We start from the raw sequence: 15,700 nt of genomic DNA, 5'->3' as shown, positions 1-15,700 counted from the left end.
CCGGCCTCGTCAATAGGTTTCTTAACATATTGCTGCTTCGGGGAGTTTAAAGACGTGTGAGACTTTATATGTCTGTGTGTGTCTTTACGTGAGAGAGGAGATGAGTGTGTGTGAGTGTGAGAATGTGTGTTCCTGGCCGGGGGAGAGGGGGTGGAAGCGTGAAGGGTGGTTGGAAAACCCCTTCTAATTTTGCGCACACCCAGGGCAGCCACCCCGGCCCTAGGAGGAGAAGGGAACGCGAGAGCAGGCACAAAGGTCGTTGCCTTGACTAATGTGAAGAGACTGAACCGCTAGCAGAGACTTTTCTCCTTGGCAGCCAACAACCTGCAGCGGGGAAGGCGGGCGGGGGAGGAAACCCCGAGGAGGCGCTCCCGGCCGCCTCTTTGCTGAGATAGCAGGAGCGGCAGCCTGCGGAGCCACGGGCGCAGCGTCACCTAGCCGGTGCGGGTGCGGGGCGCTCGGGAAGGCGCAGAGGCCCTGAGGCACTGGTGCGGCGGAGTCGCCCGCGCTGCAGGACGCCGCGCCGGGGCCGCCGGAGCGCCACGGACCGGTCGAGCAGCAGGAAGAGCCGGCGGCCGCGCGCTGCCCGGCGGCGCCGTGCCTCCAGCACCTGCTTGGAGCCCAGCGGGCGATTGAAAGAACCCGGAGAGCTCGGCCAGTCGTCCCATTCTTTACAAAAAACAGCCAGAGCCGGGAAAAGGCGACCATTTCAGTATTCCGCCGGACTGGGAATTTGCTTCTCACAATTTGGGGGAGCCCGAGTAGAGGTCAGAGGGGCAGGCGAGGATCTCGAAAAGGAGCCGAGTGCTGTGAAAGTGGTCACCCCCTCCCCTATTGCTGGAAAATCTCCTTGACATGTTTTAGCACTTTGAGGCTGCTGCAGCTGGTGTCGTCGGAAAAGGGGGTGGGAAAAATAAGAGAGGGGGCGGGGAGAGCAGGGAGACACAGCCGAGAGCCAGGAGCAGGAGCAGCGCCTCCTCGCCTGCCAATCCAGGCACCTGTGCACCAAGCCACTGCACCGAGGAGGACCCCACTCCGGGAGAACCCCGGGCTTGAAGACACGGACAGTCAGCCCCTGGGCAGCGAGTTCTCACCGGAGGGACCTGCAACCGCCCACTCCACCGTCGCCTGCAGCCGCGGGAGCGCACGGCCCCTCTGAACCGCCCGCTGCTTCCCGGGTCCCCCGGGGATTCTCGCCCCGGAGAGGTGCGGCAGCGGGCACGGGGTGTTACGGAGTTGGGTGCAAGATTCGCCTTTTCGGCTCGTCTCTTCTCCTCCCAGGATTTATTGTCTGTGGAGCCTTCTGGGGTGGGGAGGGAGCTGCGCCTCCGCCACCGCCGCTGCCGCCTCTGCTGCTGCGGTCGCTTGCGCGGAGCGCAAGGCAGGCGGAAGCTGGGGAGTGGATGCGCTCCTGCCTCCCCCGCCAGCGCTTCGGGCTTCCCCTCGGCCGCTTCCCGCGGAAACCTCTCCAGCTGTCCACCTGAAGGGCACCGGCATCATGGTCTAACGTGGCAGCTGCTTGGAATCCCCTCTTTCTCCTTCTCTGCTCCTCCTTCACCCCTCCTCTCCTCCGAGGACCCTCGTGCCCACTCTACTGCGGACCCCCGGACACTTTAAGGAATAACCCTCGGCAGCTGCACGATTCACTTTCTCCGGAACCTCATGGGCAGTTTCTCCCGCCGGCTATGTGAGTAGGATACTATTGCTCCGGGGCCAAGGGGGTCGCGGGGGCCTCGCCGCTTGTGGCCGCAGCGACAGTGAGCGCCCTAGGTGAGGGATCCAGGTGGACGACGGAACGGGGAGGGGGTAGGAAAACCCGAGCCTTCAGCGCTCCCTGGGAGCTGCTCGCCCGGTGGCCCGTGGAGGTGGCGAGGATGTGGTAGATTGCGGGGCATTTAGAATCGCGTGCTTACTGTTGCGGGTGCTGGGGAGTGCCGAGTGGCCTGGGCTGGCGGGTGAGCTTAAAGGGTTACATATTGCGAAAAGGAAGGCAAAGAGCGATTTTGGGTGCTGGTGCTGAGACCGACGGTTGAGCTGAGGTTGCTCATAGTTCTTTATTATCTTGAATATCTCCAGTCAGCTTTTTCCGGAGGTGTCTGAAGGATGAAGCGCTCGTTTGATATTCGTTCTCTCTCTCTCTCCCCACCCCCTCACACACACACACACACACACACACACACACACACACTTGTGGCAGATCACGTTTGTCCCTTTATCTTAGAAGCTGTAGTATTGCTGTGTGATGCCTATTTGTTTGAAAAATACAATTAGAAGACCTTTATGCCATTGGGAACTGAAGGGATAGGGTGGGGTTTTGGGGGGGTATGAAGGGGAAGAAAGAGTATAAAAGACTGGAGGACCAAAAGAAGTGGGGGAGCGATGGAACGCAGCCCTTCTTACCGGGAGTCAGGGAAAGCGATGTCTCCTTTCGCCTAAGCTAGAAAACTCCAGCCCACACATCTCCTTTGTGTTGCTCGGAGAAGCTGGTGAAGCAGCACTATTCCCAATCCCAGTGCTGGCCCCCCCTTCAGCATCTTGCATCCTCCTTTCAGAGTCATTAAGGATGCAGGACTAGTTTTGGGTCCTACGTGGAAAGAGGGAGGAAAGCACATTAGCATCAGGATAAGCATAGCACCTTAGCTCACGGACAATTAAATTGGGTGCCAAAGGGTCTCCTGTCTTTACAGTTTGCAGAGTCAAGAATGGGAATATGGGGATAGGACTTTTACAGAGTGTCTTTAAAAATAGTATGACTTCATGATAACGGAGATGGCTGCAAAATTGCTTCATTATACTACTTCTTGGCCATCAGGGCTGCATAAAGGACCCGCCTCCGCCCTCTCCCTTACTGTCTCCTCCCCATCAAGTCACAAAGCGAGAGGGCTGGGCGAGAGGGCGCAGTGCCAGGCAGAGAAGGGAAGGGGTCACTTTCACAACTCCCAGGAATCTGCTTCAAAAAGGAACCATCTGCGACTCCCACGACTCCCACGTTCCTTTCGAACTTCTTCAAAAGAAATTAGAAAACGGGGGAGGGGAGGGTGCGCTCAGTGAGACATGAAGATCCTCCACCTGCTCTTTTCCATTACTTTCCCAATACACTTTCAACACATCGAATTCACCTGCAGTGGTAACTGGGTCACCACGTAAATGTGTACCTGTGTACGTTGAAATGTGGTTCTCTTGGTAGATAAAAAACAATTCATAAGTGAGCATATTTTAACCTGGGTAAAATTTCTAAGCACAATAGAGATTTTATAGCGTGGGCGAGAAGAGTGCATTCCAGCGAAAGCAGGACACGTGATCTCCAACGGGAGAGATCCAGTATTAGGAACTCGATTTTCTTTGTTCCAGGCTGAGCCTATGAGATGCTCAGCATCCCTGTTGCTTAAACGCTCCTGTAAGACGGAAAAATAATAAAGTTGATGAGGGAGAGACTAGAATGTGGGGAAGCACAAGTAGATACCTGTGAAGGGTTTGAACCTTCTGCTTGGCCGCCACCTCTCCTGTTTTACTGCCCACCTTCCACGCACCCAGCTCCTCGCCGCCTCTAGCCCTCTATTTAAAAGTGAGACCTTCCTTGCTGGAGACGTGGCAGAAAAGTTCCCCAGCCCCTGTACACGTGGGTTCTCTAGCGCCTCAGAACCTGCTGCGTTTCTCAACAGATTCTGCCACCTCCCCAGTCCAAGTGTCACGCCTCCATCCAGGCGTCTTGAGCTGACTTCACAGACTCTTAAGAACACCTCCAGGAGATTTTGTGCAAAAGACAGTAGAGCAGAGTCAAATCCCTGCTTCTTGAAAACCGTTGGTCTCACGGGGAAAGAATGAGAAAGTAGGAATGTAGGAATGATTTTATTTTTCTTTAAAAATAAAGCATATGACCAAAGTATGTTGAGAGTGATGTTTAGTGATGTTTGCATCTGGACGCCCAGGGAGTGTATCAGGCCTGTGGAATGTCCTGAGGTGTGATTATTTATTAATTTAATGGAAGTAGAATTTGTTCTAGACCCATCATTTAATTAGTTCTCCGACTTGGAGATTTCTCATTTCATTTTTCACTTCATGTTTTAGAAGCGATCTTAATGGGCCGAAGTTTTTTAAAATGTGGGTTATTTCTGTACTGTGTTGCATTGCATCATACTAATATGTTGGTAAGGAAAGCAGAGTCAGTTTCCATGACATATTATGAAGTGAAAGTTCTTTATACATTTTTAAAAATACTTGACTGTCCAAGAAAAGATGTGTACTTACCATGGCAACCCTTACATTCCCCATCACGTGTGCCTGCACATTTGCAGCTTCAGAATTAGAAACCACTTCCTAAAGAAATAAACCTGTTTCTGTTACAGTAGCCATGTTTTATTCTGAATTTTAGGGCTGCTTTAGGCTGGCATTAAAATTTTCTTAATTAAAATCCCATTTCACTGCTGTTTATAAGCTTTAAATTCTTCTGCTTCCTCTATAAAATTCAAAACATAGCTTAAAGTGTTTTGTGTGTCTGTATTTTGGTGTGCTTTTTATTTTTTAAAAATTGCAAAGATGGAAATTAATATCACTGAATCTTTAGCAATTATAAAATCATTAAATGGCAGTATTATCCACATAGTGTTAATTCTCAGGGCATTTCTTAGATCTTTCTTATTTGCAGTTTGTAGTCCATGGTAATACTTGATACAAAAACCTAGTTTCTTTAAATGACTTAAAATATTCACCTTTTTAAAATACTTGAAAATTTGAAGATAAGTTGGTTGATGTATCAAAATTACACCTATTTTTACTATAATTTTATCTTTGATGCCTTTTGCTTCAATATGAGTGGCTCCCTCATTCCATGATATTATCATTTCATTTCATACCCAGATTAACAGAGTACACAAACAGTAACCAACTCCTGATAAATTACCATCTGAGTTATTTCTGGATCCTTGTTCCCTTTTTTCCTTCACATAAATTATTTCATATTTTTTGGAAAATTTCTCATTTAGAGAACATGTGCTATTTGTTGAGTATAATAATTAATAAAAGACATTACTTGTTTGGTTCTCTCCAGTAACAACGGCTGCTTTGTAGAGTATCATCCACATTTCTTTTTGACTGGGTCTAGTCAGTCACGTGAATTTGCAAGATGACTTTGGGGGAAACATTAATTCATATCTATGACAAAGAATAGAACTTCAGTTTGTGCCAAGCCAACTGACCAGTAAGTGATTCATATCTCCAAGGAAGAACATACTGAAGATGATTCTGGGATCTTCCGAGAACCCTGACATGTTTCTCTTTGAAGCTCTTTACTACATCAGTATTCAATGGAGGATTTTTAATGCCTCAGGATTAAAAATTGGAATTTTAATATGAAAGAGCAGTTTGACCATATAGTGTTGCTATTAAATTATACTCTGAGGGCCTACAAAATCAGAAAAGAGATTCCTAGATGATAGGTTTTGTACATATGTTAAAATATTGATTCGTGAATTGTCAATGAAAACTCAAATTTAAAAGTGGTACCATAAGTCAACAATATTTGGAAAATGATGGCCACAAATCAGTAATATTTTTCCTTTACAAAGTTTTTAGCCATGTTTTGTGAATCAGGCTTTAATCATTAGAAATATTCATGTTTTTATAGAAAATACTCTAATGAATTATCCTGAGATAGTGAAAGAAAATTAAGAAAACGAAAATTATTATACTTCCAGAATTAACATGTGATTTGGTAATACAAGCGAAATCTCCTTTAATGCTGAAAATAGAAGTAGTAATACTTCCTAATGTATAACTCTAATACATGGCAAATAATAAGACAAATGGTACATTTTAGAGGAGTGCAACATCAACTTTTTGGTATAAATCAGGTTTTCCATAGTAATGTGTGTGTGTATATGTGGTTATATGTAGTGATGGAATATGCTTTTAAGGCATGCTATTTAAATAGGAAATTTGGAATTAATTGAAGTGCTTAAAATTCATGAGGTTTTGTGTCCAAGAGCCAACCCTGATCATCTGGCTTCTCTTAACATAGTGCATTAATTACAGTAAGAGCTACCAGTTCCTAAGTCAGGTGCTTATTTCCAAATAATCTTTAAAGAAACAATATTATCACCATTTGAAAAATTAGAATGTTTAGATTCAAAGACAGAAGTGATACGTCCATGTCACAAAGCTATTAAATAGAAGATGATGAAGATTTAAATTCAGATTTGTCTCCTGTACCTTTTCCTCCATACCATGTCTTCTCCCTCATAGGCAAAAATTGGTACTTGTTAAATAACTGAAATCTGTAGATCATTGAATTATTTCTTAATGAATAAAAAAAACAATATTTTGAAACAACTTTTCAAAATTATCAACATATTTGGCAATAATGCACCACATTACTTTCGTGGCCACCTTTTAATATTGGTATAGAAAACACTGCCGCTTGTCTTCCTGGCGTAATTAACTCATGACAGAAACACTTAATAAACTGTTAGAGCCTGTCATATAAAAGCACATTAAGGAAGTTTTCAATAAAGCAATTTTGGGTCAATAGCTGTCGTATCTACTTTGAAACAGTGATGATATATTTGATATATAAACCCCTAGAGAGGTATCATGTATGCTATTTAAATTATTAACCATAACAGAAAAATTATCATTCGTCATTCAATGACACATGGAAAATTATTAAATAAATTTAATAACCCAAAGGATTTCCTGCATATACTCCCTTTCATTATATGGTTTACTGCTTGATAAATTACTTAAAATCTCTGTACAAAAATATTCTTTTACTTTAATAAACATGGAAGCAATAGTTGTTACCAGAGATGAAGTATTAAAATTTATATTAGCATTGGCATGATCTGTTTAAATATTTTAATACTAGAATAGATGCTTAACATTGTTTAAAGACTTCATTTACTTCCTTCTTAGTGAAGCAGTTTCTTCAGTTACATCAGTATATTTTTGCTGTACATGAAGTTCAGTACTTTGAGAGCATCTTTAGGTAATAGTGATACCGGGCCCAAGGTGATAGAATAACAAATTTGTTAAGAACAAGGGAATTTCAGGATACGTGTGTGTGTGTGTGTGTGTATTCAGAGAGGGAGAATTAAATTTTGTGCTCTTCAAGAAGTAAGATAGTATGAGAAGAAGTGAGAAGCTATAGGTTTCAATTATACAATACAGATGTGGTAGGTGACCTGAAAAGAAAAATACTGATAGTGTAAGTACAATCATTATGAGATTTTCACAGGGAGAAAGAGAAGGAAGTTGTACTGTGGAATATAGAGTTAACAGAGAAAAAAGATGTGAAAAACAGTCTAAGAAAGCTATTTGACTTAATTCCCTAAGAAAAAAAGATAGGCTTTTATGCTATTATCATATTGAAAGATATAAAGATATATTTGTGTAGTGGAAAAATATTTTATAGATGTCTGTCTGCATTATCAAATTATTCGCTAATGGAAGGAAAGGCAGGGAATGAACCTTACTGAAATAGTGCCTAAATGTTATGAGGGTATTTGTTGCACTAAAAAGGTGAGTAATGAACACAAAGCTAAAATGTGTCAGCTGAATTTGAAGAATTAATGTAACACAAATGGTGTAGCTAAAATAATTTAACAGTGCAAATAATAGACTTCTTAAGTGTTAACTGATTAAGTGTTCTGGATCCAGTAATTCACCATTGCAGTTCTTACCATGAGTAGGCAACCTACAGAGTTGTGAAGAAAGGAGATGTATCTCAAACCTCATAGTCTTTAGCACTGACATCACCTTGAATATTTACTCCAGTGTTATTCTGAGTTGATGTAACTCAAGGCGTGAAAAAAATTTTCTTCCCTACTTCAAGTGTAATTAATTTCTTAAGACAATTATAAAAGCTATTGTAATTAAATCAAATACCTATTTCAACTTCCATGATTGTTAAATATTAGCAATGTCCTTAGGGTAATATTATATTGTTGAACATCGAGCATACCACGCACATACACATATAGCTGTAATTGCACTATTTTATACTACGCACTCTCACATAGCTGTCATCTTACTATCTCATGAGTTCATAACTTTTCAGAGATGGAAAAGACTTTCAGTTCAGTTCAGTAGCTCAGTCATGTCCGACTCTTTGCGACCCCATGAATCCCAGCATGCCAGGCCTCCCTGTCCATCATCAACTCCCTGAGTCCACCCAAACCCATGTCCATCGAGTCGGTGATGCCATCCAGCCATCTCATCCTCTGTTGTCCCCTTCTCCTCCTGCCCTCAATCTTTCCCAACATCAGGGTCTTTTCCAGTGAGTCAACTCTTCGCATCAGGTGGCCAATGTATCGGAGTTTCAGCTTCAACCTCAGTCCTTACAATGAACACCCAGGACAGATCTCCTTTAGGATGGACTGGTTGGATCTCCTTGCAGTCCAAGAGACTCTCAAGAGTCTTCTCCAACACCACAGTTCAAAAGCATCAATTTTTCGGCGCTCAGCATTCTTTATAGTCTAACTCTCACATCCATACATGACCACTGGAAAAACGATAGCCTTGACTAGATGGACCTTTGTTGGCAAAGTAATGTCTCTGCTTTTTAATATGGTGTCTAGGTTGGTCATAACTTTCCTTCCAAGGAAGAAGCATCTTTTAATTTCATGGCTGCAGTCACCATCTGCAGTGATTTTGGAGCCCAGAAAAATAAAGTCAGCCACTGTTTCCACTGTTTCCCCATCTATCTGCCATGAAGTGATGGGACTGGATGCCATGATCTTAGTTTTCTGAATGTTGAGCTTTAAACCAACTTTTTCACTCTCCTCTTTCACTTTCTTCAAGAGGCTCTTTAGTTCTTCTTCACTTTCTGCCATAAGCGTGGTGTCATCTGCATATCTGAGGTTATTTATATTTCTCCCGGCAATCTTGTTTCCAGTTTGTGCTTCCTCTAGCCCAGCGTTTCTCATGATGTACTCTGCATATAAGTTAAATAAGCAGGGTGACAATATACAGCCTTGACGTACTCCTTTTCCTATTTAGAACCAGTCTGTTGTTCCATGTCCAGTTCTAACTGTTACTTCCTGACCTGCATACAGGTTTCTCAAGAGGCAGGTCAGGTGGTCTGGTATTCCCATCTCTTTCAGAATTTTCCACAGTTTATTGTGATCCACACAGTCAAAGGCTTTGGCATAGTCAATAAAGCAGAAATAGATATTTGTCTGGAACTCTCTTGCTTTTTCGATGATCCATCGGATATTGGCAATTTGATCTCTGGTTCCTCTGCCTTTTCTAAAACCGGCTTGAACATCTGGAAGTTCATGGTTCACGTATTGCTGAAGCCTGGCTTGGAGAATTTTAAGCATTACTTTACTCGCGTGTGAGATGAGTGCAATTGTGCAGTAATTTGAGCATTCTTTGGCATCGCCTTTCTTTGGGATTGGAATGAAAACTGACCTTTTCCAGCCCTGTGGCCACTGCTGAGTTTTCCATATTTCCTGCATATTGGGTGCAGCACTTTCACAGCATCATCTTTCAGGATTTGAAATAGCTCAACTGGAATTCCACAACCTCCACTAGCTTTGTTCTTAGTGATGCTTCCTAAGGCCCACTTGACTTCCTATTCCAGGATGTCTGGCTCTAGGTGAGTGATCACACCATTGTGATTGTCTGGGTCGTGAAGATCTTTTTTGTATAGTTCTTCTGTGTATATTCTTGCTACCTCTTCTTAATATCTTCTGCTTCTGTTAGGTCCATACCATTTCTGTCCTTTATTGAGCCCATCTTTGCATGAAATGTTCCCTTGGTGTCTCTAATTTTCTTGAAGAGATCAAGTCTTATTTTACAAAAGAGGAAACTAAGTCCAGATAAGTCCAGATAAATTTGCTTTCTTGTACAAGGTTACATATATGTTGGTGAGAGAAACATAAATAGAACCAGAGATCTTCACTCCCAACCTCTGCCACTAAAACCATACCCTTGGAACCTCTGAAGTTTTTACACCTTAGCAAAGGAAAATAGGGAAAAGAGCCTTAATCCAATAAATTAGGTTAATGAAGTCAGCCAACAGGATGACCCACCCAAAATACACTTCTTTCTCATTTTATTTTGGCCTGAGGTTTTATTTGGCCTAAGTGTTTTGGACAATTGCCTTATCTTTCCACTTTGATTTGACTGTCTAGGCAGCTTAATTCTATACATTTAACATCTATGAAGTATTCTATTTTTAAAAAGGTACCATTATTTAAGAAATATGGAATTAATTTCACTAATATTAAAGAGTTCTAAGTTTTGATACTATATTCTTTTTAATGAAATTTAAAATGTTCTTTAAAATTACTGATCTATTTAGAATAATGACAACTAAATGTCAGATGATGGAAAAAGTTCAATTCCTTTTAAATGAATTAATTTCCTTCTAAATTTGCTAATTACATTAAAGCATTAATCGAATATTTTTCTTACCAAAAATCAAGAATTCCTTAAAATGAGGTTAGGCATTTCTGTAAAACATTGCCTTGAATATTGATTAGGAAAGATTTTTATTCAGGAAAGCAAAATATGATACAGCTGGAACATTTAAAAGCATACTCATTTCTATTAATATTTTTGCATTACAAAGTTATATTTTGAAGGGCCCTTTGAAATAATAAGTTCCCTCTTGCTGCTAAATATCTGTTTATCTATTATATTATGACTGTTATGACTTTAAAGAAAAGAATTCTTTGTTCTTTCATGAGACAAATTTGAAACAAATGTTCTTGTTTAATTCTTTCTCTGATGCTAAAATTCTGAATCTATTTTATCCAGAATCTTCAGTTATTGGGAAACTTAAGGCAAGATGTTTTTGAACCTGCTACAAAGCATATTAACAGCAACTATAAAATATTTTTTAAATTATGATGTACAGCCTTTCCTGGTAACTCAGTCGGTAAAGAACTTGCCTGCAGTGCAGGAGACCCGGGTTCAATCCCTGGGTCAGGAAGATCCCTTGGAGAAGGAAATTGCAAACCACTCCAGTATCCTTGCCTGGAAAATCCCATAGACAGAGGAACCTGGTGGGCAGCAGTCCATGGGATCACAGAGTTGGGCATGACTGAGTGACTAACACTTGCTCTTAAAATATGTATTTGGCTTATATAAAGGCATATAGAAATATCTACAAACAAACATATTTATTTAGCAAGATGTACCTAATAGCCACATCTAATAACCATTTTTAAAAGACAAATGAAATTTCTTAGTATAGCAATAGTATTTAAAATTGAAGAAAAAATTAGTGACTAAAGTAGTTCATTACCTATCAGCAGATTAGCTATGCTTTTCATTTGTGGAATGGATCTTATTCATGCCAGCTTTCAGTGTACTGTTCTGGGACTCGTGGGTGTGATAGAACGGAACATATTTCTGTATCTGTGAATATAATCCCACACAACATTTTACATGACAATATCTGAATGTCCTAAGACTGAGTGTTAAAGATAAGACAAGATGTCAACCTTTATCCATCCAGGGTTTGAACTACCTCCATATTAATACATGTTTTATCTTACAAAATATCCAATGCTATTTAAAGAGATGTTATTTAGACAGGTACTAGAAGGAGTGAAGGTGTTTTGTGTTTGCTTCTTTGCTTGCTAGCTTGCTTATTTTCTTACTTGCTTGTTTTTTCTATCTCGATAAAACTAAGGTTTGCTTTCTGCAGACAAAAAGCAAGCTGCTGAAACAAACATAGTAAGCCAAAGTGGGAAATGAACAAGGGAAGAGGTGCAAAGGTGATGTATTTTTGTACTTTGGTATAAAAAGAAACTACTAGAATTGCAACACATATTTATTTTCTGTATAAAAATTATGAAGAAAATAAGCTTTATCAATGTTTATTAATATAGTTACTAAATAGTTATTAATAGTTAATAAATATATTAATTAGCAAATGGGTGCATGCTCATTTACAAAAATATATTGGAAAAACTAAGAAGATATGTGATTGAGGATGCATTTGTCTTAAAGTCTAAAATGTGCTAGTGAGTAAAAAGAGCATTGTTTGTATGAAGTGTTTAATGTTTGTTTTTTCTAAATACAATTGTATATATATCAAACTCTTAGTCCTCAGTACACTCTATATGCATCCCATTCTAAATACACTCCCTGAGCCAAGCCCAGTGTGCTCAGTCACTCAGTCATGTCTGACTCTTTGTGACCCCATAGACTGTAGCCCACCAGACTCCTCTGTCCATGGAATTATTCAGGCAAGAATATTGGAGTAGGTTGCAATTTCCTTCTGCAGGAGATCTTCCTGAACCAGGGATCAAACCCATGTCTCCTGCGTCTCCTGCATTGGCAAGTGGATTCTTTACCATGGAGCCACCTAAGAATCCCATATATCTTCTCTACTATTTATTAATTAGTATAAATTCAGCTGTGAATACATGGTGTAATGCCGACTATGAATGGAATAATATCAGTCCCTTTGCAGTCAGTCTTGAGGATATACTTGTTACCCCTTTTGGCTCTGCATGTGACTAAGACGGCCCCAAACCTCAAGGGTACATGTCTTCTTTGCACATGTAAATTTATCCATGATTTTTAGAATGGAATATATTTTTAATCTTCTACTTTTTTCAGGTAGAATTTCTTTGTAAGATAATGTGTGAAAATAAATAGGAAGGCCAAAAAAAGAAACTTGAATTTGGATTCTAGGTATATGGATGAATATTTTCTTGCCTTAAATGTCACTTAATGTTTTTAATATTGTTTAATAATAGATAAAATGGTATATTTTGGTATAAAAGTAGAACATTTTAATGAGTCAAGAATTATAGTCTAGTGGGCTCATAGTATAAAAGTAATATAATAGTTTCCAGTATTCACACTGAAAAAGTGAAAGTGAAGTCGCTCAGTCGTGTCCCGCTCTTTGCGACCCCATGCACTGTAGCCTACCAGGCTTCTCCGTCTATGGGATTTTCCAGGCAAGAATACTGCAGTGGGTTGCCATTTCCTTCTCCAGGAAAGCTTCCCGACCTGGGAATTGAACCCGGGTCTCCCGCATTGTAGGCAGACGCTTTACTGTTTGAGCCACACTGAAAAGGAAGACAAGAAAAACTCTATGATGTTACTTAAAAGGTTTTATACTCTTCTGGATCTGAGACAAGTGAGAAATTTATCCTCAAGCTGAGTAAAGATTACTGTTAAGTTGGTACCTTCATTTTTATTGGGCCTAGTTAAATGAAAATATATAGACAATAATGAAACTTTAGAGTTCTTTGGTAATCTTTTTTTTTTTAAAAAAAGATCAAACCTTTAACTTACGTGATTTGTGAGATCACCCAAGATCACTCTAAACTGGTCTTTCAGGGATTCTTCAAAATGTTAATATGCACCATTCTTAGCTTTGTTAAGTAATTGTTCAAGTGGCTGTCTCCAGAACTAGCACACTTGATTTTTTATTCCCAGCAAACTAGTTCACGGCATAGTACAGAAAAAAATGCATGTTGTGTGAATGAAGGGTTTCACTTATGCCTCTGAATGTCTCTGACTCTTGCAGCCTGTAGTGTGGTTCCTCTGAGTTTCTTCTCTTTCCTTTTTGAGACTATCATAGGATTTAATTTAACAGTCCCTCTCTGTAGTTAGGCTGTCATGTGACTTACTTAGGCCAATGCCCCAGGAGCTAAAATTGAGGAGTACCTTTTTGGAGTAGAAGTATTTATGACCTAGTGTACTATTTGCTCTTCTCCTCAAATAGCAATTATAGATACATGTGTCAAGATGGGGCCTCCGTCAGCCTGGTCTCTGAACAACTCCACTAAGTAAAGTCATCCCTTTTAATATGTAGCATGAACAAGAGTGAATGTGTTCTTCTGTTAAGGTGTAGGGGAGTTGTTTGTTACTAAATTTAACCTAGCCTTTCCTTCCTTTCAAATTCATTGAGTGAAATTCTATCAAAAGAATCCTGATGTCCATTTTATGGTATCACAATTACCGGGCTGTTATATGGACATGCCTCTAGTTTACATTTTAATATAACAATGTATTCTATTTTATGATTGATTAAAATTATGGTAATTAAAAACTATATTTAAAAGATACAAAATCAATCTACTTGAGACATTTTTATATGCTTAAAGCACTTTGACTTTCTCAGTTTATAATTTTATGTACTTACATATTTTGCTACACCTAAAGTCTAAGAACTCTGATATCATCCTTGTACAACACAGCAGCAGCTCCTCTATTCATAACAAATTGAAGAAACCAGAAAGATATACACGTGTTCATTCTATAGCTTGTTGGCAGAACACTTGTAATTGAAAAAACTCTACCATATCTACTAGAATCTGTGTACATTTTACCCAAGTCCATGTGTCTATTCATTCATCTATTCTAAATATTTATTGTGCTGTTACTCCACGCCATGCCCAGTGCTTGGCAAGACTGATTACAGGTGTGACTCCTGTTTTGATGGCACTTACAGCCAAATGGGTTAAACAGATATTGAAAAACTAACCGTTCTGGAAATATACAACTTCAAGTTATGATAAGAGCTAAGAAGAAAAAAGACCAAAATACTGGGAGTGAATATAATAGGGATCTGAGCAGGAGAAAGAGAATTTCTGATGAACGGATATTTAAATGAGATGTCTAAGATGATAGGAGTTAGCCAGGCGAGAGGGAGAAAGAGAATTCTAAGGTAAATGGTGTATGCAAAGACTCTACAGCTGAAGAAGGTGGCTCATTGGAGGGCAGTATGCAGTGTGGCTGAATGTTAGGGAACAGGGGGAGATTGGCATAATATGAGGTGAAAAGTGAAAGTGAAAGTCCTGTCCAACTCTTTGGGACCCCATGGTCTATACAGTCCATGGAATTCTCCAGGCCAGAATACTAGAATGGATAGCCTTTCCCTTCTCCAGGGGATCTTCCCAACCCAGGGGTTGAACCCAGCTCTCCTGCATCGCAGGCGGATTCTTTACCAGCTGAGCCACAAGGGAAGCTCAAGAATACTGGAGTGGGTAGCCTATCCCTTCCCCAGTGGATCTTCCTGATCCAGGAATTGAACCGGGGTCTCCTGCATTGCAGGTGGATTGTTTACCAACTGGGCTATCAGGGAAGCCCTGTAATATGAGGTAGGCATGAACGAGATCATCTCAGAATTTATTGACCTGGTTAAGAATTTAAAATTTTTATTCTATATCCAGTGTGAGTCATTAAACATTTTTAAACAGAAGAGTGATCTGAACTTAGTGATTTTTTTAAGTGATCTCTTGTTGCTGCTTTTAAACTCATTACAAGAAAGTCAGAGAGGAAGTAGGGATTTATAAATTAGGAGATATTTACAGCAGATTGGGCAAGAGATTAAGGTCTCTTGTGCTAGGATTTTAGTCACGAAAATGGAGAGAGGTGGATAGAAAAGTGAAGTATGCCATATAGAAGCTCTTGTATTCTTTGCTAAATTGATAGTAGGAGAGAGCTAGAGAGAAAAAGTACGGAACTGAGGATTATTCCAAAATTTATGATAGGAATAACTGGACACATAGAGATGTATTTTATTATCTGAAGAATCCTACATAAGGAGCTAATCTATTCAGGCATAACTAGAACATTGACACTAATATTACGGAACCTGAATAACTGACTGACATAGTGAGGAAGCATGAATCAGCATGTCAATTTGTAAACATAAACATCCCTACATAAAATTACTGGAAATGTAGTGAATACTTTTGTAGGGAAAATAATTAAAACCTCTTTTTAA

The 15,700-nt window shown here is 40.3% G+C and overlaps 1 protein-coding gene across 8 annotated transcripts in view; it reads left to right on the top strand.

Annotated features, from left to right (window-relative positions):
* The first annotated feature begins 311 nt into the window (after window positions 1-311).
* Window positions 312-15,700, top strand: part of LRRC7 (leucine rich repeat containing 7) — a 574,473-nt gene continuing 559,084 nt past the window's right edge. For 7 of the 8 annotated variants that reach the window (XR_014053757.1, XR_014053759.1, XR_014053758.1 and 4 more), the window contains exon 1: window positions 312-1,687. Coding sequence is in view for 3 of the 8 variants with exons in the window: in XM_081490660.1 (XP_081346786.1) it covers window positions 1,686-1,687 (2 nt within the window). In the remaining 5 variants the exon portion in view is untranslated. The remainder of the gene's footprint in view (window positions 1,688-15,700) is intronic. The other variant, XM_081490664.1, reaches the window with a different exon arrangement.

This window comes from Giraffa tippelskirchi, chromosome 5 (assembly GCF_054371585.1).
Source record: "Giraffa tippelskirchi isolate mGirTip1 chromosome 5, T2T-mGirTip1v1.2.pri, whole genome shotgun sequence".
In the NCBI taxonomy this organism is placed as follows: Eukaryota; Metazoa; Chordata; class Mammalia; order Artiodactyla; family Giraffidae; genus Giraffa; species Giraffa tippelskirchi.
The sequence above is the reverse complement of the archived record's forward strand: the minus strand, read 5'-3'. Positions and strand labels throughout refer to the sequence as shown.